Here is a 22,589-nt window from a genome sequence, read left to right as displayed (position 1 = left end):
TTGATTTTGATGGGCAGTCCATAAAAGTTTTTAAATTAGCAAAGCCTATAAAATTTTTAATGGATTTAAATTCAATTTGGCAGATATAAGTGATGTGTGATTACAACATGTTTTATGACTCATAGAACCAGTGGTTTAACCCAATTAGGTTTATTATTTCTATTAAATGAAAATTTCTCTATTTTGCTAATTATTCATAAGGATGATTTTGTGAAGTAAAGGGGTTCACTGCCTTCTACTTCTACTGATCACATAAAAGCTGTAAGAAGTTCAAGTCAGTCTATAGAACATTTTAAATATATGAAAGAAATTATTTGCAGGCATCCACATACACTCATGTACACACAGGAACCAACCTTGTTGCACTTAAATGAATGATCACATTTTCCATGAGATAAGATGTGTTAAACTGAAATAATATTTTGAATGTTACCTGTAAAATAAAAATATCTTTAGTAACAGATAAGAAACTAAAGTAAAATTTTTGCATTAATTAAAGTATTAAATCATATAAATATTTTTCTTTTTAAAATAAAATTGCTCATTTATTAATTAATAATGCAAATTTCATGAGTAAAGGAGAAGATATATGTGAAAACATCTTAACACACCAGAGATGTTACATACAGATCCAACACTATCACATTATTATATCCCACCCATTGCTATTTTTTCGTATTACCACTGTCTACCAGATCACAATCATAAACATTGTAATTATGAAATGGTCATTACTAAAGTCTCTTTAAAACAGAAACTTCAAGTACCAGCAACCATCTAAACACATCCATTAGAAACATTTATATTTTTGGCTTTGAGTATATTATTTTTTGTATCCAATTGCCACATGTATTTTCTATAATCTGCTTACCATTTCTCCTTTTCTTAGGAAAGGATAGCCAACTTTACATGTGATATTATGATTGGATTCACAACTGTCTTTTTGGATAGCCTAGGAAGAGAAAGTAAACAGAATTAGATCAGGTATGAAGGTGAAATACTTGAACTTGACTGAAATACTTGAATATATTGAAATACTTGAGCTCAGATTTCCCCAGCTGTGCCTTAGAAGCTGCCTTGCTTAGATTTCACAGTATAGTTTTTGGGAAAGTCTCAGAGATCAAATTGCCAACATCCGCTGGATCATCAAAAAAGCAAGAGTTCCAGAAAAACATCTATTTCTGCTTTATTGACTATGCCAAAGCCTTTGACTGTGTGGATCACAATAAACTGTGGGAAATTCTTCAAGAGATGGGAATACCAGACCACCTGACCTGCCTCTTGAGAAACCTATATGCAGGTCAGGAAGCAACAGTTAGAACTGGACATGGAACAACAGATTGGTTCCAAATAGGAAAAGGAGTACATCAAGGCTGTATATTGTCACCCTGCTTATTTAACTTCTATGCAGAGTACATCATGAGAAACACTGGGCTGGAAGAAGCACAAGCTGGAATCAAGATTGCCAGGAGAAATATCAATAACCTCAGATATGCAGATGACACCACCCTTATGGCAGAAAGTGAAGAGGAACTCAAAAGCCTCTTGATGAAAGTGAAAGAGGAGAGTAAAAAAGTTGGCTTAAAGCTCAACATTCAGAAAACAAAGATCATGGCATCCGGTCCCACCACTTCATGGGAAATAGATGGGGAAACAGTGTCAGACTTTATTTTTTTGGGCTCCAAAATCACTGCAGATGGTGACTGCAGCCATGAAATTAAAAGACACTTACTCCTTGGAAGGAAAGTTAAGACTAACCTAGATAGCATATTAAAAAGCAGAGACATTACTTTGCCAACAAAAGTCTGCCTAGTCAAGGCTACGGTTTTTCTAGTAGTCATGTATGGATGTGAGAGTTGGACTGTGAAGAAGGCTGAGCGCTGAAGAATTGATGCTTTTGAACTGTGGTGTTGGAGAAGACTCTTGAGAGTCCCTTGGACTGCAAGGAGATCCAACCAGTCCATCCTAAAGGAGATCGGTCCTGGGTGTTCATTGGAAGGACTGATGCTGAAGCTGAAACTCCAATTCTTTGGCCACCTCACGTGAAGAGTTGACTCATTGGAAAAGACCCTGATCCTCAGAGGGACTGGGGGCAATAGGAGAAGGGGACGACAGAGGATGAGATGGCTGGATGGCATCACTGACTCAATGGATGTGTTTGAGTAAACTCCGGGAGTTGGTAATGGACAGGGAGGCCTGGCGTGCTGCAATTCATGGGGTCGCAAAGAGTCAGACATGACTGAGCAACTGAACTGAACTGAACTGAACAGCATTCTAAGATCACTTGTCCCACAGCTCAAAAAAATGTGAGGTGCTTACAGCACCTCAGTAAGGATGGGGGTAGGAACGAAGCATGTCACACCAGCCCGTTTGGATCTTCTACTGAAAACTGGGAGGACTAACACCATCTGCCTCAGAGTCAGCAGGTGTTTGTAGGAAATTATCCACACCGGCAGGATGACCACGTGGAAGTCCACAGTGAATGGTCGTCACTGGAGAAGTGGGTAAGAGCTTGAGCTTGGACCTGGGACCACCAGGATTTAAACTCTGAGCCCTGCACTGTTAGCTTTATTCTCATCAGGACTCCTCTCTTCTCTGGGCCTGATTTTCCACCTACTGGGGGTTAGTCAAACTCTATCTCATCAAATTGAAACTGCCTTTGAATGTGAGACTCACCAGTATTTTACATACAACAAAAAGTAAACAATAATGCCACCCATAAAATAAGCATATCAATTGTAAAATGCAATTACAGAAGCATTAAAGTGTAAAAAGAGGGTTTATCTTAGAATCTCTGCAGTACTGTAACACCTTACTTGCAAAGGAATTAATGAGAATTAAATAAAGCTTACAGAACAGTATCTGACACATAATACAACTCAAGAAAAAACTATTATTATTAGGATTGTTATGGTAAATAGAAGTATTTAGAGAGAGGCCTCGTTGATTTCTCTGCCAACGCCATGAAGTCAGCTGAAGAAGACACAGAGGGTGACTTTCAATACAGGTCTCTTTTCTCAGAAAAATTCAGGGGTACTATTTTCCTGGCATTGCTTTGCTCTTTGAGATTTTTACTTAACATTCTTTACTGAGTCTAAACTATGTGGCAGTAATATAGGACATTTTTTAAGCTGATCTTAGTATCATGTTCCTGAGTGATATCCTAATAAATTGGAGAAGGAAATGGCAACCCACTCCAGTACTCGGCTGGAGAATCCCTTGGACAGAGGAGCCTGGTGGGCTATAGTCCATAGGGGTCGCAGAGTTGGACATGACTGAGTGACTAACACACAAACACACACACATCAGTGAAAATCTGAATTTACAGAACTTGGACAATTAAAGTTTTAATATTATATATATTAAGCATACTTGGTTTTAATATCAATCATATATAGTACTAATTCATATAAATATAAATATACATATAAATATACACAGAATTTTAATCCAGGGGAGTTAATTCAGAGATCATATTTAATTGCAAAGTTCAAATTTGGAAGTATTAATTAATCCTGATAGAGCATCTTATGCAGCTATATGTTACTGCCAAAATAATAATAAAAAAAACCCTTCTGTCATGACAATGAGACAGAGTTATTTAATACAACTCCCTTGCCAATGTAAGGATCATGCATAGAAAGTGGGGAATGGTATCTTGATTTTTATGCACATAAATGTTTTGTTATTGTTCAGCAAATGTACTGCTCCTTCTCTGCCCTTCTGTTAAACTCTTTTGACTTTTTTTTTCTTGACTTAGTCTCAATTTCAGTGATGTAAGTCTTCTGTGAAGCCTACAGTTTTGGTACATCAGCGATCCTTTCTGGATACTGAATCCAAGAAAAGTCATACACCTCTAAAGAAATACATCAAAACAAAAACTTAAAAAACAAATTTGGTCCTTTCATCATTAGTAAGTGCTAGTTTTGTACAAAATGCTTTCTAGTCTTCTAAAATCAATGTAATAAAAGTTACCACAGTAGTTTGAAAAGTAGGTTCAATGCATGATTATTACAAGAATAAAATAAATATAAAACTGAAGGTTTACCTCAATTCCTGAAAAAATTAGATTTGGAGAATAATTCACTATGGTTCTGGTGTTATAGGCACTGTCCTTTTTATTTTTGACTGTGAGGCTAACATTGAACTTATCATTGTGGGACTTGACAATAAGCAGGCCCTTTTCTGTGGTGGATACATCCAAGGCAAGGTCCGAGACACATTTTTCCTTGTTTCCACAATCTTTGGCAAAGGGAATCTGAAATGGTCACAGAAAAGCATTTTTTCAAAATTTAGCTAGGCATTATTGAAAATTACCTATGAACTTGCATAAAAGAAATGACATATTTCCAAAATAAGCAGATCATAAAGAGAGCAGATTTCACTGCAGAAATCATAAGGAATTTTTATAGTTGTTCCTATAATTTATAGGGGAAAATTGTAATTTTTACTTTTGGCTATAAATTTTTCCAGTCTTTTAAGGAATGCACAGTTTTCACAGATGTTTTTCACTGGTTTTCATCTGCCAGAACAGCAACGGTTTCAAAGAAATAAGTCAAGTACTCCATGATCCAAAGTTATGAGAGAACACTGTAACACTCAACTCTGATCATGAGATTTTCTGTTTAAAAGAATCAAGTACTCAAGATCATAATAGCTTCGGTCAAGCGGGTAGAAAAAGATCAAACCACCTAACTGGGCACTTTCCTTGACTCCTCTTCTTCATTCAGCCCCTCCCCCTTATCCAACCCATCACCAAGAACCATCCACTCTACCTCTGTTCTAAATACCTTCCACACCTCCTTGCCTCTGCATTTCCACCTCTATCTCTAGCCAGCTCTTCTTACTTGCTCCCTGAACTAAAGCAACAACTCCCTGACTGGTCTTCCATACCCACTCTTGATTCCCTCCAAACAGTTTCCACCTTGCAGCTGAAGTAACTCTTAAAAGAACCCCCAAAAATCCAGTGCTATCACCAAACCAACTAAAGCCATCAAGAGCATTCCTCGGCTCTTCAGGAACGATTAAAGTCTGTGCAGTGGCACAAAGTCCTGGTGATCTGGCTCCTGCCTGTGCCTCCTGTCTCATCTCACATCACCTTCTGCCCTTGCTCTTCAGCTTCAGCAGCACTGGTGAGCTTAGTGAGTTTCTTTTATGTGTCTGAACCTTAGCATGGAAACTCTTCCTGGAACACTGCCCTCTCCACTCCTCTAATAGGATGGAAAAACCTTCCTGTGCTTCAGATCTCAACTGCAGTGGCCTAAGTTCCAGGGAGGCTTGGGAAGATCCCCTGGAGAAGGGAACGGCTACCCACTCCAGTATTCTGACCTGGAGAATTCCATGGACTATATAGTCCATGGGGTCACAAAGAGTTGGACATTACTAACTTTCACTTTTCACTTTCTAATCCTTGATACCTCAGTGTAGCATAAGTTCCCTTTGAGCTCTGAAGTTCTCCTCCAGGGCATGTCCTGTAATGACTACCTAATACTTGTTTCCTAGGTTAGAACTGCAAGTTCTGATGCCTGGAACATGAAAGACACACAGTAAATATACTTGTAAGGAAGGAAAGGAAAGCAGAAGATATGTGCAGGGGAAAATGAATTTCTCTTCCCAACTCCATTAGTTGGAGAAGGGAATGGCAACCCAGTCCAGTATTCTTGTCTGGAAAACCCCATGGGCAGAGGAGCCTGGTGGGCTACAGTCCATGTGGTCACAAAGAATCAGACACGACTGAATGAGTAACAAATCCCATCCGTGCCACACTCACAATCTCACTCTTCCGCAGTGATCAGACAGTAGACTGAACTTGGAAGCATAAGCTAGGTGAGCACAGTTTAGTCCCTTCCTGTGTCTTCTGCTGTTGGGGCAGTGGTGAGCCCACGAGGAAGCATACATCACATTTCCATTCTGCAAGTTTTACAAAGTGGGTCCCCCAGAAGGCCAGAGGTTAGTGAGCACTGCTAATGACCTATTTAGTTACCTGTGGCCTAAGCCTGGCTCTGTAGGAGGACCCCCATTATACTCAAACCATGCCCTGGAACCCAGTGTTCATTAGTAATAAAGGGGAGTTCCAGTTGGCCAACTCATATCTTTCTTTCAAGTGCTCCTAAATTCAGAAAAGATAAAAATAGGTGTCATTTGTAAGTTCCCTTAAACTCCAGCAAAAGGAAGTTAGTAGAATTGAGAAAAGTCTAGAAAAATCTAATTCCTTTTTTAAAAAAATTAAAATAATTGCTTTAGGCTTGTGTGTGTGCATCTGTTTATATGTTTCAGGTTTTTTCCCCAATATATTCACAAATAGGCATTCTAAATTTTAAAAATCTGACTTACATATTCATGTACTGAATTTGGTAGAGAATCATCAAGAACAGGCCCATTTTCTGGATCGGTAAGATTAAAATCCAAAGTTATTCTCACAGAATCCCGAAAGTCATGCTTGTCCTAGAGGTCAAAACACAGAACATGTCACTGGCATCATATTTCTTGGGCCCTGTGATGGCTTTCTTCTCCTGCCCCATGGGTCAGGCTTATTGTCAGGCTTATTGTGCTCCTGATCTGACATATGACCTGATCAGGCTTTTGCTTCACTAGAGAGAGACTGCCCTTCTGCCTTGACAAGAGACACTTCCGGAACACAGAGGCTTCCAACTGTAACCCTATGATTCACGTCCAGCTTCTCAGACAGGCCTGTTGGAATGATGGATAGGTTGTACTTGGCCATGTCAGGATGTACAGCTCCAAGCTACTTGCATAACAATATCATTTCTCTTGAGACTTTGAGCTAAAAAACACTATGTAATACTTCTAGGAACATCTCTCAACTTCAAGAGAAGCCCTTCTTTAAACTGAGTTGCATTTCTTTAATATGATATATACCTTGAGTTGTAAGAATTTTATAATGTGAAAGGATATGAAAATAATATGGATGTGATCAATATTGTTTTTATTACCATCAGTGCCAGCCATCATTTATGGCATGGCCAAAATTATGAGCTTTATACACATTATTGAGAATTATTTCAACAATCTTCCAAGACACATAATAATTACAATCTTTATTTTACGGATAAATAAATAAATAGATAAATAAAATAAAACTTTATTTTACAGATAAATAAAACTAAGAGACTAAACCACTTTGTCAAAATTACTCAGAATGTAGGTAAGCTGGGCTACAAATTCTCTCCTGGCTGACTCCATAACAAACGTTAAAGTATCCATCAAAATCCAGAAGTATTTTGCAAATTTTGAAACTAGTTCATTCCTTTCAATACCAGTGCTTAGATATAGCTAGATGCTAAATTTTTGGAGAAATATATACAACAGTGAGTAGGTTGGAGGCACTGCCAAATCTGGTTTCACACCTTTTCAAATTTTATCTAAGTCCTAACTCCTAAAGTTTCAATTCTGATGAAGCAAAGAGAAAATTAACTCCATTTTTATTTTTCTCACCATAGACTGAATTCAATGTTGATCAAAAAAGCTTATCTTGATATATGTCGTGAGGAATACTGACTTGAAAATCACTGAGGAAGAATAAGCATGGCACACCAGCTTGCATATCTTCTGTCACTTTCCTGCCCCTGGCTACAATATTTTCAAAATATGAAATATTCAACAGGAATAATGAAATAAGTCACAAGTGGGGGCAAATAGGCTTATTTCATGTAAAATTCCAAGATCATGTTCAAGCCTCTAAGTTTCAATCTCCATTACTAAAATCAGTGTTTTCTCAGTACATCTGTTCTGCTTTTCTTTTTCTTTAGTGTCACATACATTTTAAGAGACTCTTGCTCCACGTACACAGTGATCCAATAAAATGCATTTCAAATGGTTCAAACTGGCTTAGCAGCCATCTCTAGAGGTTAAAATTTTGCTTTCCAAGGCTCCCTCACCCACTAAAATAGAAACAGGTAGCATAAAGCTTACAGATGATGGAAAATGCCAGATATTTTCCCTTCAGCCTAAAGTCAAAGAGTGAAACACGTAGTTCCATGGACAAAAACAGACCCCAGAAAGCATAAGGCCCAACAGTTCCCCCTCAGGGCATGTAACCACTGAGCCGCAATTGACAGACAAGGCCTGCAAAAGTTCAGTGATGCTTTCAAGTTGAAAGAATGAATGAATGAAATGAATAAATGAATGAAATACAAGATCTCTATCAGCTGGTACACCGTGCCTTTTACTGTTCCATAATATATGGATGTCTGATAACATACAGAAGGAATATGAAAGATAGCTTTATGATACATATTTGGAAATTAGAAAATCAGATCTGTGATTTTCTAAGAAAAGTGAATAAAGTTTAGTTCATGATTTGTACTTTGAAGTAAACGTAAGATTGACTGACTTGAAATAAGGCATCTCTATTTTATTTTGATCTGGAATAAGTCAGCTATTATATATGATTTACTTGCCAACATGTAGAAGGAATGCTTAGTGCATTCTGACTCTCGAACTGTGATGTTTCTTTGAATCTTCCTCTCTTGAGTTCCAGAGAAAAAACTCCGTGATATCTGTCTTAGAGAATCTAATGTGACACGGTACTGCATATCTATAAAAATAAAAAAAGAATAATTGGCAGACATGCTTATTTGGGGTTATTATCATATGATCCAGCTCATTAATATTATAGAAAAATCTCTAGAGCAACCAGTTAACATGTTATTCAGCATCTTCACACTACTGTAGTACAATGGTATGTGAAGCCATGAAGATAATCTTGAGGAACTCTAAAGAACTCTCCAAGTTTGCAAGGCTTTTAATGTTTAATTATACTTATTTTAAAATGTAGATGTATGTTTACACACACCTACCTACATACCACCTAATTTCTTGACCATGTCGGTATGTTTACTGGGTTTTCACTTAGTTTTTTTTTTTTTTTAATTTAGAAATGTTAGACCCTGTTTAGAATATTGACTATGTTGTATTTCAACAGAGGCAAAAATATACATTAATGATATTTTAAACTTACATTATAAAAGATGTCATTTTTGACTATTTAAAGGATATAATAAAATAAGCTAAATAAATGGAAGTTAAAAAAAAATAAGCATACCACGATAAGGAAAACAAGTTAGGCCTTATACTTTATATGAAGGCAGCAATCTTATTTCCTTGCTTAATTACTATATAAAAGTAAGACAAATAATGTTGTACATGATAATGTAAGTCATTATTTTACATTCCTATAGCTCATTTATCTTCCAGTCAGAGGTCTATTGCAGATCATAAATAGGCACATGTAGTGCAAGCTAAGAAAAATAGATTTTAAGGATTAATCATTTTTCTCATTCTACTTATATTTGGTTTGCAGTCTAAACTACTATTGGGCAGCCAATGATCTTCACAGTTTTGGCTCCAGCTTATTTCAGTATCATTAAAAACTGCTTTAGGAATTGTAGAATATAGGCAAAAAGCGGATACCCAGGCTGATGTAATGGCCTGAGAACACACACACGGGATCTGTGTGACCCTAAAAAACAAGGGTCACCTTCTGATTGGAGCAGAGATCTCAGGAAGGTGGGGGCATTCAGGTCCTTTGTAATACCAGTCTTACTGAAGAGAGCCCAGTCTTCAACTCTGCCTTAGGATTGGTGTCTCCTTCTCTCTCTTTCTCTGGCACTTGATTGTTCAGAGTAAATAGGAGAGCCAGAGGAGAAATATGGAATCCAACTATGGAAGGCAACCAAATATAACTATGTAGTTTCTGCTCCAGAATTTACAGGTTCCATAACCCATTCCTTCTACATTAGAATTTTTTTCAAGGTTCAGTATGTTCACAGAGGCAATGTGATGTAAGATTCCTATCATCGAGGGAAATACACTATCTTACGGGATTCATCCTGTGGGAGCAAATAGAATACACTGTCCTCCTGCTCCAAAGTACTTCTGTATGTGTGACACTTACCAGCTTCATAAACCACGTTTTCTTTGGACTTCAGTTTCACATTGAAACACACCGTGGCATTTATACACACCGTTTCCTTTCCCTCCACACGGCAGTTCTTCTTTTGAATATTCACTTTATTGGGTTCAAAATTCATGGTCACTTTAACGACAGCCACATCTCGAGACCTGCAAACACATAAGCCACAGGGGATCACTATTTATTTTTACATTTAATGCATGCCATCCTTTCGGGAGTGCCGAGTGAGTGATCTGAGATGATTCTTCTTTGTGTGCAGCGTGGATTCTCAGGATGCCTTTCACTCGTGACGCTTTGATACAGAAGAGATTGTACCTGACGTTCTGAAGACACCCTGGTTATTCTGGAACCATGTTAGGCATTGGGTTCTGAAGGGTGGCAGAATATGTCACCCTAAAATACGACTATAGGAGTTCAGGACACGCCTCTGCAAAGCATGCCACTTTGGTATACTGATCATTTGAACTGCGGGCACTTAAAATACAACAAATGCTGAAAGGCTTTCTAAGAACTCCAATTAACTGCCTAAAGATGCATCCTCTAAAGAGAACTCAGTTGTCATAAATCCTTTCCCAGGAGTGTCATTAACCAGAGAAGATTGACTTGTCACAGGAGAGGAGGCTGGAGTGGACACCACACCCGGAAAAACTTTGTTACAAACTGTTTTACCTTCCATCTATTCTTTTAAGGGCCTATTCATCTTTCCTAAAAATCATCCATTTTCCCTAGGAGGCCTACATCTCCCTTTCCTTTCCCTATTAAGATAATTTTTAAGTGTGAATTCTGAGCTACCTCAGAGAGTTATTCATTATCTCCCATGTATACATGAGGTATATGTGTTCTAATAAACTTCTGGGTATTTTCTGGGTTTTGTTTGTTTTAGTTCGTTCCGTTAATCTGTCTTTCATTACAGAAGTCTCAGCTAGGAAATCAGAAAGGTACAAGGAAAATTAATCTTCATTCCCTACAATTGATAGGCCAAGGAACTGTAATTGCCTATGATAGAAAAGAGATGAAATCAAGTAGCCAGGTGCAACCTCAGAACCAAAACCATATTTTCAGCACCTTTGAGTTTGTTCCCAACCTGGGAAGAGTCCAGAGGACCCCTGGACAACTTTGGTAAACTCTAATACTTGTCTGTTCTTCTTGTAGGGTCAGCCCTGCTCCTGTTTCCAGGAAAGAGAAGCAGAATAGCGCGAGAAGCGCTGTGCTATTTATTCTTATACACATGCTGTTTATTATTCACTTACATTTTAAATTAACTTTCATAACAAGACATATTATTTTCTCTGTTTTACATATAACCAAGACTTTGAGAGATTATTTTGTCAGAAGCTGTCCGGGGATTTAAACTAGGATTTAAACCCAGTCTTTCTAATTCCAATGTCCGGTGATTTCCACTAATCCAAAGTGAGAGCACAGTAATTCAAAATTAGGCAAAGAGAGTATATGGAGCCTGAAGTCAATGACCTCAGGCTTAGAGGCTTAGAATGAAGCCAGTATAATTGTTAAATACCTTTATCTGGCTTTTGCTTTGCAATCAGATTGGCTCTTAGAATCCGCCTGCCAATGCAGGAGATGTGGGTTCAATCCCTGGTTGGTAAGGTGCCTTGGAGAAGGGAATGGCAACCCACTCCAGTATTCTTGCCAGGAGAATCCCCTTGGACAGAACAACCTGGTGAGCTACAGTCCATGGGTTGCAAAAAAGTCAGACATGACTTAGCGACTGAACAGCAACAACGATCTTGTGAATACATAGGACTCTGTTTATGTTTTTGCATTTAAAAAATTATATATTTTTTCTCTTAAAACAATTTACCTATAGAAAATATGAAAATATAATAAAAGAAACAAAAAAATACAAAACAGTTGTAATTCTATCACCCAGCACTAATCACTATTCATATAAATACATATATATATAGAGAGAGAAATAGAGAGAGAAGAGAGAGAGAGACACACACACACACATACACACACATATATGCATATATAAATACTGGCCCAAATACATATATAAGCATACCTACTTAAAAAAATTACAAGCAACTTTCCAATATTTTTGTTTTTATTAGAATATTATGACAGTCCCAGGGACAGAGGAGCCTGGTGGGCTGCCGTCCATGGGATCACACAGAGTCAGACATGACTGATGTGACTTAGCAGCAGCAGCAGCATACTGTTCCAACAAATACATGAACATCTATTTATTACATCTATTTATTCAAACTTCTCTTATTGGATATGTATCTTAACTCCTTAAAAAAAATCTAAAACCTACAGCATTATGATTATTCTAAAGATCATACATCTCAAATCATAGATTTTATCTTTAAAAAAATTTCAATTCAGTTCAGTTGCTCAGCCATGTCTGATTCTCTGCAACCCCATGGACTGCAGCATGCTAGGCCTCCCTGTCCATCACCAACTCCTGGAGCTTGCTCAAACTCATGTCCATCGAGTCGGTGATGCCATCCAACTACCTACCTCATCCTCTGTCATCCCCTTCTCCTCCCGCCTTCAATCTTTCCCAGCATCAGGGTCTTTTCCAATGAGTCACTTCTTCCCATCAGGTGGCCAAAGTATCGGAGTTTCAGCTTCGGCATCAGTCCTTCCAATGAATATTCAGGACTGATTTCCTTTAGGATAGACTGCTTTGATCTCCTTGCAATCTAAGGGACTCTCAAGAGTCTTCTCCAACACCACAGTACAAAAGCATCAATTCTTCAGCGCTCAGCTTTCTTTATAGTCCAACTCTCACAACCATACATGACTATTGGAAAAACCATAGCTTTAACTAGATGGACCTTTGTTGGCAAAGTAATGTCTCTACTTTTTTAATATGCTGTCTAGGTTGGTCATAGCTTTTCTTCCAAGGAGCAAGCATCTTTTAATTTCATGGTTGCACTCACCATCTGCAGTGATTTTGGAACCCTCCAAAATAAAGTCTCTCACTGTTTTCATTGTTTCCCCATCTATTTTGCCATGAAGTGATGGGACCAGATGCCATGATCTTAATTTCTAATGTTGAGTTTTAAGCCAACTTTTTACTCTCTTCTTTCACTTTCATCAAGAGGCTCTTTAGTTCTTCTTCACTTTCTGCCATAAGGGTGGTGTCATCTGCATATCTGAGGTTATTGATATTTCTCCCTGCAATCTTGATTCTAGCTTGTGCTTCTTCCAGCCCAGTGTTTCTCATGATGTACTACTCTACATATAAGTTAAATAAGCAGGGTGACAGTATACAGCCTTGACGTACTCCTTTTCCTGCTTGGAACCAGTCTGTTTTTCCATGTCCAGTTCTAACTGTTGCTTCTTGACCTGTATACAGATTTCTCAGGAGGCAGGTCAGGTGGTCTCGTATTCCCATCTCTTTCAGAATTTTCCACACAGTTGTGGAAACACAACTGTTTGTTGTGATCCACACAGTCAAAGGCTTTGGCATAGTCAATAAAGCAGTAGATGTTTTTCTGGAACTCTCTTGCTTTTTCATGATCCAAAGGATGTTGGCAATTTGATCTCTGGTTCCTCTGCCTTTTCTAAATCCAGCTTGAACATCTGGAAGTTCATGATTCACATACTTTTGAAGCCTGGCTTAGAGAATTTTGAGCATTACTTTGCTAGCCTGTGAGATAAGTGCAATTGTGCGGTAGTTTGAATATTCTTTGGCATTGTCTTTCTTTGGGATTGGAATGAAAACTGACCTTTTCCAGTCCTGTGGCCACTGCTGAGTTTTCCAAATTTGCTGGCATTTTGAGTGCAGCACTTTCACAGCATCATCTTTTAGGATTTTAAATGGCTCAGCTGGAATTTCATCACCTCCACTAGCTTTGTTTGTAGTGATGCTTCCTAAGGCCCACTTGACTTCACATTCAGGATGTCTGACTCTAGGTCAGCGATCACACCATCGTGGTTATCTGGGTCATGAAGATCATTTTTGTACGGTTCTTCTGTGTATTCTTGCCACCTCTTCTTAATATCTTCTGCTTCTGTTAGGTCCATAGCATTTCTATCTTTTATAGTGCCCATCTTTGCATGAAACGTTCCCTTGGTATCTCTAGTTTTCTTGAAGAGATCTCTAGTCTTTCCCATTCTATTATTGTCTATTATATCTTTGCACTGATCACTGAAGAAGGTTTTCTTATCTCTCCTTGCTATTCTTTGGAACTCTGCATTCAAATAGGTATATCTTTTTTCTCCTTTACCTTTAGCTTCTCTTCTTTTACTCAGCTACTTATAAGGCCTCCTCAGACAACCATTTTGCCTTTTTGCATTTCTTTTTCTTGGGGATGGTCTTGATCACTGTCTCCTGTACAATGTCAGGAACCTCTGTCCATAGTTCTTTAGGCACTCTGCCTATCAGATCTAATCCCTGTCACTTCCACTCTATAATTGTAAGGGATTTGATTTAGGTCATACCTGAATGGTCTCGTGGTTTTCCCTACTTTCTTCAATTTAAGTCTGAATTTTGCAATAATGGGGTAAAATTTTTAAAAAAGAACACTTTAAGGCTTTTTAACACTTTAGTGACAAAGGCCTGCTAATGGGTTTTAACCATTTACCCTTTCACCAGCAATTAATGAGTGAATGAGAGTGTATAGTTTAGATTCTTCAGGCATAAGTTTGCCTTGACCTCTCCCTACCCCACACCTCCTCTCTGCTCCACACAGATCTTTATAGAATCTACAGCTCAGTCTAGCCCACAGGATTGGGCTCTCCTGGACATCCCTGACTGCTGAGTGGGCCTCTGTTTTTCGCCTGCCAGCTGTATCCACTCTGAGTTCCCTCTTCAGCACTGCCAATCTTGGTCTTTGTGTTTTATTGTGCTGGTTTGGTCCATTTTGCTATGTGATGTCAGGAACCCAACTCTGTTATTCTGGCTCATCAATGATAAAGCCTTGACTGGGGGCAGGAGAGGCCAGAAACAAGTTTTCAGGGCTTTGAAAGTAGCCCTTGACACAAATTGGAGAATAAAAGTTGCCCTTAAAACATGTGTATATTTTTTAATACAAGGAGGAGGATACAATAAATATTTGTGGGTAAAGATTATCCTAATGAATTAACCCAGAATTAGCAGTTCAAACAAAAACTAAATGTATTTGTTCTTCCCGAAACTGGTGACTTCTGGTTTGGAGCCTTGGTTTTCAGTGGTCTTCCCCAAAAGTCACAGATCATGCTGCCTAGCATTCTCCTTTTCTAGGCATTCTCCTTTCCTTCTGCTGCATGGTTAAAAGTTTTAAAAAAGCATAATAGTTCCTCTCTGTGTAGTTCAGTGTACAACTTTTATTTGACCTTTAGTTCTTAAGGATTATCTTAAATTATGACAAAGTCATATTTTTCAAGTCTCTATCTTCACCTCTTTCATAATTTTCTTTACTATCTTTCTATATAAAGTTTGAAAAAAGACCATCTGAATTGCACTAAACTAATGATTAATTTGAAAGAATCAACATATGGACTTTCCATCAAGGCATAGGTGAAAATATTTTTTAATTTATTAAATCCTTTTATATGTTTTAACAAAGTTTGTGACATTTTTCAAAATTGTCACACAAATTTCTCATGAGGTTATTGATATTTTATTGATTTTATTTACATTTTTATTTGAAATAATCACATTTTAAAAAATAGAAAACTTTTGAAATTCTTTTAACTAGTTAAAGCTAGTTATTAATGCCATTAATTAATAACATATTATTTTATTAATAAGCTAATTAATTGATTAATTGGCATTAGTGAACATATCTGACTATTGATGAGGATGTTACAATTAACTGAAATTAATTTGGGGATGCAGGCATTTTAAAGACTGAGAGAAGACACTATTGTAGATGCTTTTACACTTGACCAACAATATAATCAGTGATGTGCAAATGTCTAGTTCTATGCACTATATAAATGAATGAAGAGTCAGTTATCCCTAAAAGCTTGTAAGTAAATTTAGGGAAACTTTCTTGTTTATATACAACCTGTATGAGGCCTTCTTTTCCCCTATCCCCTCCTCTAAGCAGAATGACAATCACATAATAGATAACCCACATTAAGAGTTGATTCTACTTGTTCTTTTAATACAGGTGCTTTATTTTTAAGATTGATCAGTTTCTCAGATTCCCAAACTGCATAATTTTTTTCTGAATATGGGAGCAAAAAACAGAAATGGACATTTTGTATACAAACTCTGATCATACTCTGAGGTCTGGTTATTTAGTCACTAAGTCGTGTCCCACTCTTGTGACTCTATGGACTGTAGGCTGCCAGGCTCCTCTGTCCATGGGATTTTCCAGGCAAGATTACTGGAGTTGCTATTTCCTTCTCCAGGGCATCTTCCTGACCTATCTGTAAAATATTATCATTAATAACTGGATGTTATTAAAATACATGCCTGCCAATGTAGGAGACATAAGAGACTGGGGTTCCATCCCTGGGTTAGGAATATCCCTTGGAAGAGGGCATGGCAATCCTCTCCAGTATTCTTGCCTGGGGAATCCCATGGACAGAGGAGCCTGGCGGGCTACAGTCCATAGTGTTGCAGTCTGAAGTTGCAAAGACACGACTGGAGCGACTTAGCACACACGCACTCAAGCGAGGACTCAATAATGTGTCATGTTAATTTGCGGATGTTGTGGATCAGATTAATTGGATGTTATTAAAATACATACCAGAAGAGGGCAGCACCACCAAGGCCCCCAATAGTGACATCAGTCAGACCATCACCATTTAAATCCATTTCTCCGTGAATAGACTGGCCAAAAAATTTCAGTGTCTCGCCATCTCCCCCTGATGGAATACGCTGTGAAAATACCAACAGAGAGTTTTTAATGTCAGAAGAGTCTCTTGAAAAACCGTTTCAAATAAATCTGAGAACTTGGATTGGTTGACAAAAAATTTAAATGAGAGATCTTTTGGAAACCTGCCCAAGAGGCCCCTCATGTGGGGACAAGAAGAATTACTCAGATGTTCCCAAAGGATATTCTTTTTATAGTGCAGACAAAGTCATCTCAGGGTTATTGACACCAGAGAGGGGGAAAAATATTATATAACGTCATCTTGTCTAATCCTCAAGGAAAACATTATGAGTAATTGGCTCTGCTTTCTAGTTTCTGTTCAATTCCATTACACAGAGATATATAAGGGTACTGGAAACACATCATACAAGCAAGAGGGGGAGTGGAAAATTATCCTAGGGTCAATTTGGGGTTCACTGAACTTTGAGCCTGGGTATAAAGAATACATTCCATCAAATACATTTTTCAATATGTCATCTTTACTGTCTGTCAAAAATGGTACTAAAAGTCAAGAGCATAATAGATTCTATTTCATTCACATGTATCCACAGTGTTGGGAAGCACAAATGAATAGGGAGTTCTCATGCACATTATCATACATAATGTGTTTGGCATCTGTACTTCCTAACTTAGCTCAGGTTCAAGCTGATAGCATTTTAACAGAACCTGATGGCAGGGAGTCCTGACAAACTCTCCCTAAACTTGGAGTCTCCTTATCCTATCTTCCACTTGAATGTCATAAAATTTAAGAAGCCAAATAAGGCAAAGCAAATGAAAACATCTTTCAAGCCTAAAGGTTTGTGGTTCACTGGAAATTGTTTCCTTATATTTTTCAGCAGAGAAATCAGGAGTTATTGACCCCACTGCTTCTGGAGGGCTTGATTCAGTTTGATTCTGGATCATTCCATACACAGGCAGCACCTCTAGTTACCATAGCAATGAATGAGCACATTTCTCACCTATTCTTGGGAAAGCATTCTGCCAATAATTAAACAAACTCAACTCTAATATTCTTTATTGTTTTTGTTGCTTAAAGCTGCATCTTGATTTATCATCATTTTACAAAACAATTGCTGAAGAGAATCTAGTCTACTTATTAATGATTTTAAAATCCTTATTTTTATATTGCAAATGCCACTCCATTAAGTTTGAGGTATTGAACCGGAATGAATAATGTGAAGAACACAAGAAAGAAACTCCTTCTTCCAGTACCTGATTACATCACACTCCAACAGTTAATATTGCCTGTTTCCAGTTATGAAGTACCATGAAGATTTTTAAAAGAAGCAAATCACTTATTAAACAGATCGGAGTCTTGTTAGTGAAAATATATTACTGAAATATGCCCTTTATTTTGTTTTTCACTATTAACGTCATCATGACAATGAAAAATTAAGGACAACTTCACAAGACATGAATAGATTTTGAGAATTCTGTTGACTATGGAGACAAAGAACATTTACAAAATAAAAAGAAATAACCGTTGTTCTGTTTTTCTTTTCATAAGTTAGAAAAGTAGTGAATTCTATTTTATTCATAAGTAGTTGTTCAATGTCCAATTAACTATGGTTACTTAAAAACAGACAATTGCATTAGAAGAATCCCTTTAAATTCTTTTACTTTTGTCATACATAAAACACTTCTGTAAATGGACATTTTTCTCATGTAGGAAAAAGTTCTAATTTATATATTAGGCTCTAATTTATAGAGTCATTAGCTGACAATAAATTTAAATCAAGAACAATAGAAATCCCCTGCAGGTTAAACTTCATTATTCAGAGTTTTTACAAGAGGGATTACTTGGTAGAAAATTATAAACCTTCAGAAGTCCAAATTTATTTTTATGAAAATACAGCAATTTAATTCATAAATATAAAATTAATGTGATTTTATTATAAAAACATGGGTACTGAATATAAAAACCATTTCTTCTCCTTTATTGGCTAAATCATATAATTACTATTCTCTTACTCAGAAAGTGGTACCCTGTGTTTAGGATCAGACACACTGTAGTTGGTAAACAGCATCGTTAAAAAGTGCTCTTTTGTTTTGCGTTTTTGCCATTTCAAAAGATCAAGTCAATTGTAAAGCAATTATCCTTCAATTAAAAAAAAAGATTAAGTCATGAAGACAAGGCATATGACAACAGAAAAGAAAAACTAGACAAAATAAAATATCTAATACAAGTAATTCTACTATGAAGAAAACTTAGAAATCTAGTTTCCCAAGAGTCAGAAGAAAAAATTAAATAGTTCGTGAAGCAAGACAGGTAATGCCTGGTATTGAACCCACTTATCAATTAAGGGCAAGAATCACAGGATTAGAAACACACGAATAATATAATAAACTGATGCTTTCTCAATGACTGATAAAATTTTAAAAACCCCATACATTGCTACTGACTGTATGACTATATACCATTACTGTATTTTGGTAACATCCACGCCTGTTACACTAAGATAATAAATAAACGAAGAAATCTGTAGGCTTCACTTCTTACTTGTGCATACTCCTCCCTTATAGTCTTGCCACTTCCGTGATAAATGTACACAGCTCCTCCGTGATCATCTTCCAGGGGCGCTCCAATCACGATGTCATTAAACCCATCGAGGTTGAGATCTTTCACAGCAGCAATAGCTGTTCCAAAACGAGCCCCACATGGCTCGTTTCTGTTTTCCTTTGTGCATGAGTTGTGCTTCAGAGATGAACAACAAGTCTGCTTAATGGGTTCCAGGCTCATTTGATATTCAAACCTTGTCTGGAAGAAAGATAAACAGAATCCTTATGGATTTCTGTCATAACTACAGCAGAGCAAAGTTTTAAAGTATGTACTAAATCAGTGCTATTAAAGATCATTTGTACCTGAAGGGTAAAGTTTGCAAAATTTCTTAAGACTTGTGTCTATCTGAGAGCAAAGTGAGAAATTTCCACAGATTATAGGAGTGTAGACAAGGATGTACTGAGGCTTTTAATGGAGTCTCTTTTTAATGTAATCAAATGAGTATATAATTCAACAGCAACTTTTTAAAGCTGAAGAGCTGAATTTTTAAATTCTCATTTTGTGTCACTATCCTTTCTTTACCTATTATTGTGTTTTCGGAAAAGTCTCTCCATATGCTTCCCTATAAAGGACGGAAATGATGAACAGGAACACAGTTTCTTGGGAAAAAGGGAAAAACAGAACAGGACCAAAAAATGTTGACAGGAGGAATCAAAAAGATGATAGGGAGAAAGACACATAATTTATGATTTAAAATAATTAAATGGAGAAGACTAAAAATTTAACAAGCTAAATAGATACATCCCAACTCTGCTGTAAACAGCAAAAATTCTTCTAATGAAGAAGTCAAGAATTATTTCACTTAGCAAATGATGTCTGAGGCTATGATCAGAAAAATAAAAATCTCACTGCAGCTGAGTGAAGTATTCCTAAGCCCACAGCAGTTTGCTCAGTGTTTGGTGTGACCGCCATAACATTCACTACTTCTCTGCAGTCTTTCCTCACTCCTCCCTTTACACACACACGTGTGTGCCCATGCACACTCACACAGAGCTTGAACTGTTAATGTGACCCACTCCTAGACCAGAGCTCACAAATGGTTGCCCTGTGAATTTAACAATTTAGTGAAATGTATTTATCTTTATTCTATATACTCTTAATAAAGTTCACATTTATAAGCAGAAAATATCTGTTTGAGTTATTTTGCTACAATTCTAAATGTTCATTTAGAGGCTGAGGGGTTAGTAAGGTAGATTAGCCCCGAAAGCTTCTTTGTTCCTTTTGCAGAGTGAGTGAAAAATTAGAACATTATTAACTGAAATTTTAAGAAACAAAGAAAGAGACTTTCCTGAATTTCTACCAAAGTAACCGTTACCTGATTCAGAGCGTAGACATACACTTTTCCTTGTTCTTCCTTCTCTCTTCCCATGAACATGGGAGCCCCGACTAGAAGAATGTCAGTATTAGAATCTTTATCAATGTCAATTGTCGTTAAAACACTTCCAAAGTAGGAACCGATCTAGGACACAAGACAAAACAGAACAAAACATTCTGATAAACATCAGAACCTCTCAAGGAAACTAAAAACCTGCATTTCTCTTATACCAATCGAGAAGAGTATCTGGGATTCAGATGCCAAAGAAAATGAAATACAGAAATTGATGCTACCTGAGAGCTATTGGTTCTACATGAAGTTAATGAATATGAGTCAGTTCCATCCAGGAGGATGAGCAGCTGTCATATTAGAGTCTGTAGCTTGAGAATAAGAGTAAGGATTTTCTTTGGATTTTTACCCTAACTTCTCTTCTGCGTGAATTAGAAAAGACCAGTAAGAATACAACAATTTTTTAAATGAAATGAACAATACAGGGCATTTCCCAGTGGCTTCAGTATATGCTTGAATACAGTAAAGTGAAAATATAAACTGAAATACACCACAAGGAATTGAATTGCCTTGGAACATCGGGGCAGCATATTTTACCTAAGAGTCTTAGAAGACTGTCTGCTTGACAGAATGGCTAAGTCTTGTCCCAGCAGCCACGGGAGGTAGAGGAATATAAAAGGATTGCTGGGGGACCACGGTCTAGCAGGATTATATGTTCTCTTTAATGACAGGAATGAGTTTTAGGGAAATCCAGGGTACTTGTGCTTCACTAAGTGCAATAACTTTTCCAAATATTGACTTGTGTTTGAAATTTGATGCTTTTATAATTTTCTCTTTGAAACTTCCTGTCTTGGCCTCTATGATGTTACTTTTGCTCTTCTGGTTCTACCACTATATTATAGATCAGCCTTTCATATTTACAACTCCTTTCTCTCCTTGCATCCCCTAGATTGTGACCTCCCCTAAGTTCAGACCTGCAACTATTCTCTTCCCTTAGATAATTAATCCTTCCCTAACAATCCCCACTATCTTAACTGGCAAATTTCACTCCATCCTCTGCAAGACCCCCAGTTCTACAATTTTACACATTGTTAGACATTTAGACAATTGCTAGACACTGGTTTTTTGAATGTCCTTTTCTCACAGGTTTATGAAGGGTTTAAAAAGTCTTTGCTTTTTAGATTGAATTAATTACAAATATAACTAAAATTTTTTAAGATCTGACAATATTTGCCCTTCATTCTTACATGGCAATAGCCATCCAGAGTTGAGCCGGGGCTAAGCCACAAGCTGCCCAGGCCTTGGCTCCCACTTCCTGTTGTCTTCTGCCCAGCAGCTTTTTAATTGGCTCTACCTCCCTGCCCCTTGCAACCATTTGAATTTGCGCTCACTGTTATAGAAAACATGTCTAAAACCAAATACCACTAAAAAAAAAAATTTTTTTTAAGGCTTGAGTTGCTGACATTTTAATCATGGTGCCTTCTTTCTCCCAGACTTGAAACTCAAATTTTTCATGATTTATATCATTTGTGATACTCTCCTCAAATGCTCATAAGTATTTTTTTTTTTTTTACATATTTTACATTTCCTGGTTTTTAGACAACTAATAGAGTGATAACAGATCTAAGGGGCTTCCCTGGTGGCTTAGTGGTAAAGAATCTGCCTGCAATGCAGGAGATGCAGGAGATGTGGGTTTGATCACTGGGTCAGGAATATACCCTGGAGAAGGAAATAATGCACTCCAGTATTTTTGCCTGGGAAATCCCATGGACAGAGGAGAGTGACTGCCTATAGTCCACGGGATCACAAAGAGTTGCACACGACTGAGCAACTGAGCATGCAAGTATACAACAGACCTAAGATGTCATCCAAATGATTTATTTTACCATCTTGTCAATTCTTCCTTATTTATGTCTGCCACATCCCTTCCTTTTCCACTTTTATTGTTGATCTATCATTTCAGGTTCTTTTCACCTCATCCTTGAC

The 22,589-nt window shown here is 37.3% G+C and overlaps 1 protein-coding gene across 2 annotated transcripts in view; it reads right to left on the bottom strand.

Annotated features, from left to right (window-relative positions):
- Nucleotides 1–22,589, bottom strand: part of ITGA1 (integrin subunit alpha 1) — a 182,044-nt gene that overhangs the window by 29,858 nt on the left and 129,597 nt on the right. Inside the window, exons 13-21 of one of the 2 annotated variants that reach the window (XR_015148718.1) lie at nt 20,595–20,738; nt 19,220–19,477; nt 16,594–16,724; nt 9,917–10,083; nt 8,417–8,557; nt 6,334–6,444; nt 4,049–4,258; nt 872–952; nt 357–433 (exon numbers count right to left, since the gene is read on the bottom strand). Coding sequence is in view for 1 of the 2 variants with exons in the window: in XM_086361668.1 (XP_086217794.1) it covers nt 357–433; nt 872–952; nt 4,049–4,258; nt 6,334–6,444; nt 8,421–8,557; nt 9,917–10,083; nt 16,594–16,724; nt 19,220–19,477; nt 20,595–20,738 (1,316 nt within the window). In the remaining variant the exon portion in view is untranslated. The remainder of the gene's footprint in view (nt 1–356; nt 434–871; nt 953–4,048; nt 4,259–6,333; nt 6,445–8,416; nt 8,558–9,916; nt 10,084–16,593; nt 16,725–19,219; nt 19,478–20,594; nt 20,739–22,589) is intronic. The other variant, XM_086361668.1, reaches the window with a different exon arrangement.

The sequence above is a fragment of the Bos grunniens genome, chromosome 20 (genome assembly GCF_055505025.1).
Source record: "Bos grunniens cultivar Pamir isolate PY7600 chromosome 20, Bosgru_T2T1.0, whole genome shotgun sequence".
Taxonomy (NCBI): domain Eukaryota; kingdom Metazoa; phylum Chordata; class Mammalia; order Artiodactyla; family Bovidae; genus Bos; species Bos grunniens.
The sequence above is the reverse complement of the archived record's forward strand: the minus strand, read 5'-3'. Positions and strand labels throughout refer to the sequence as shown.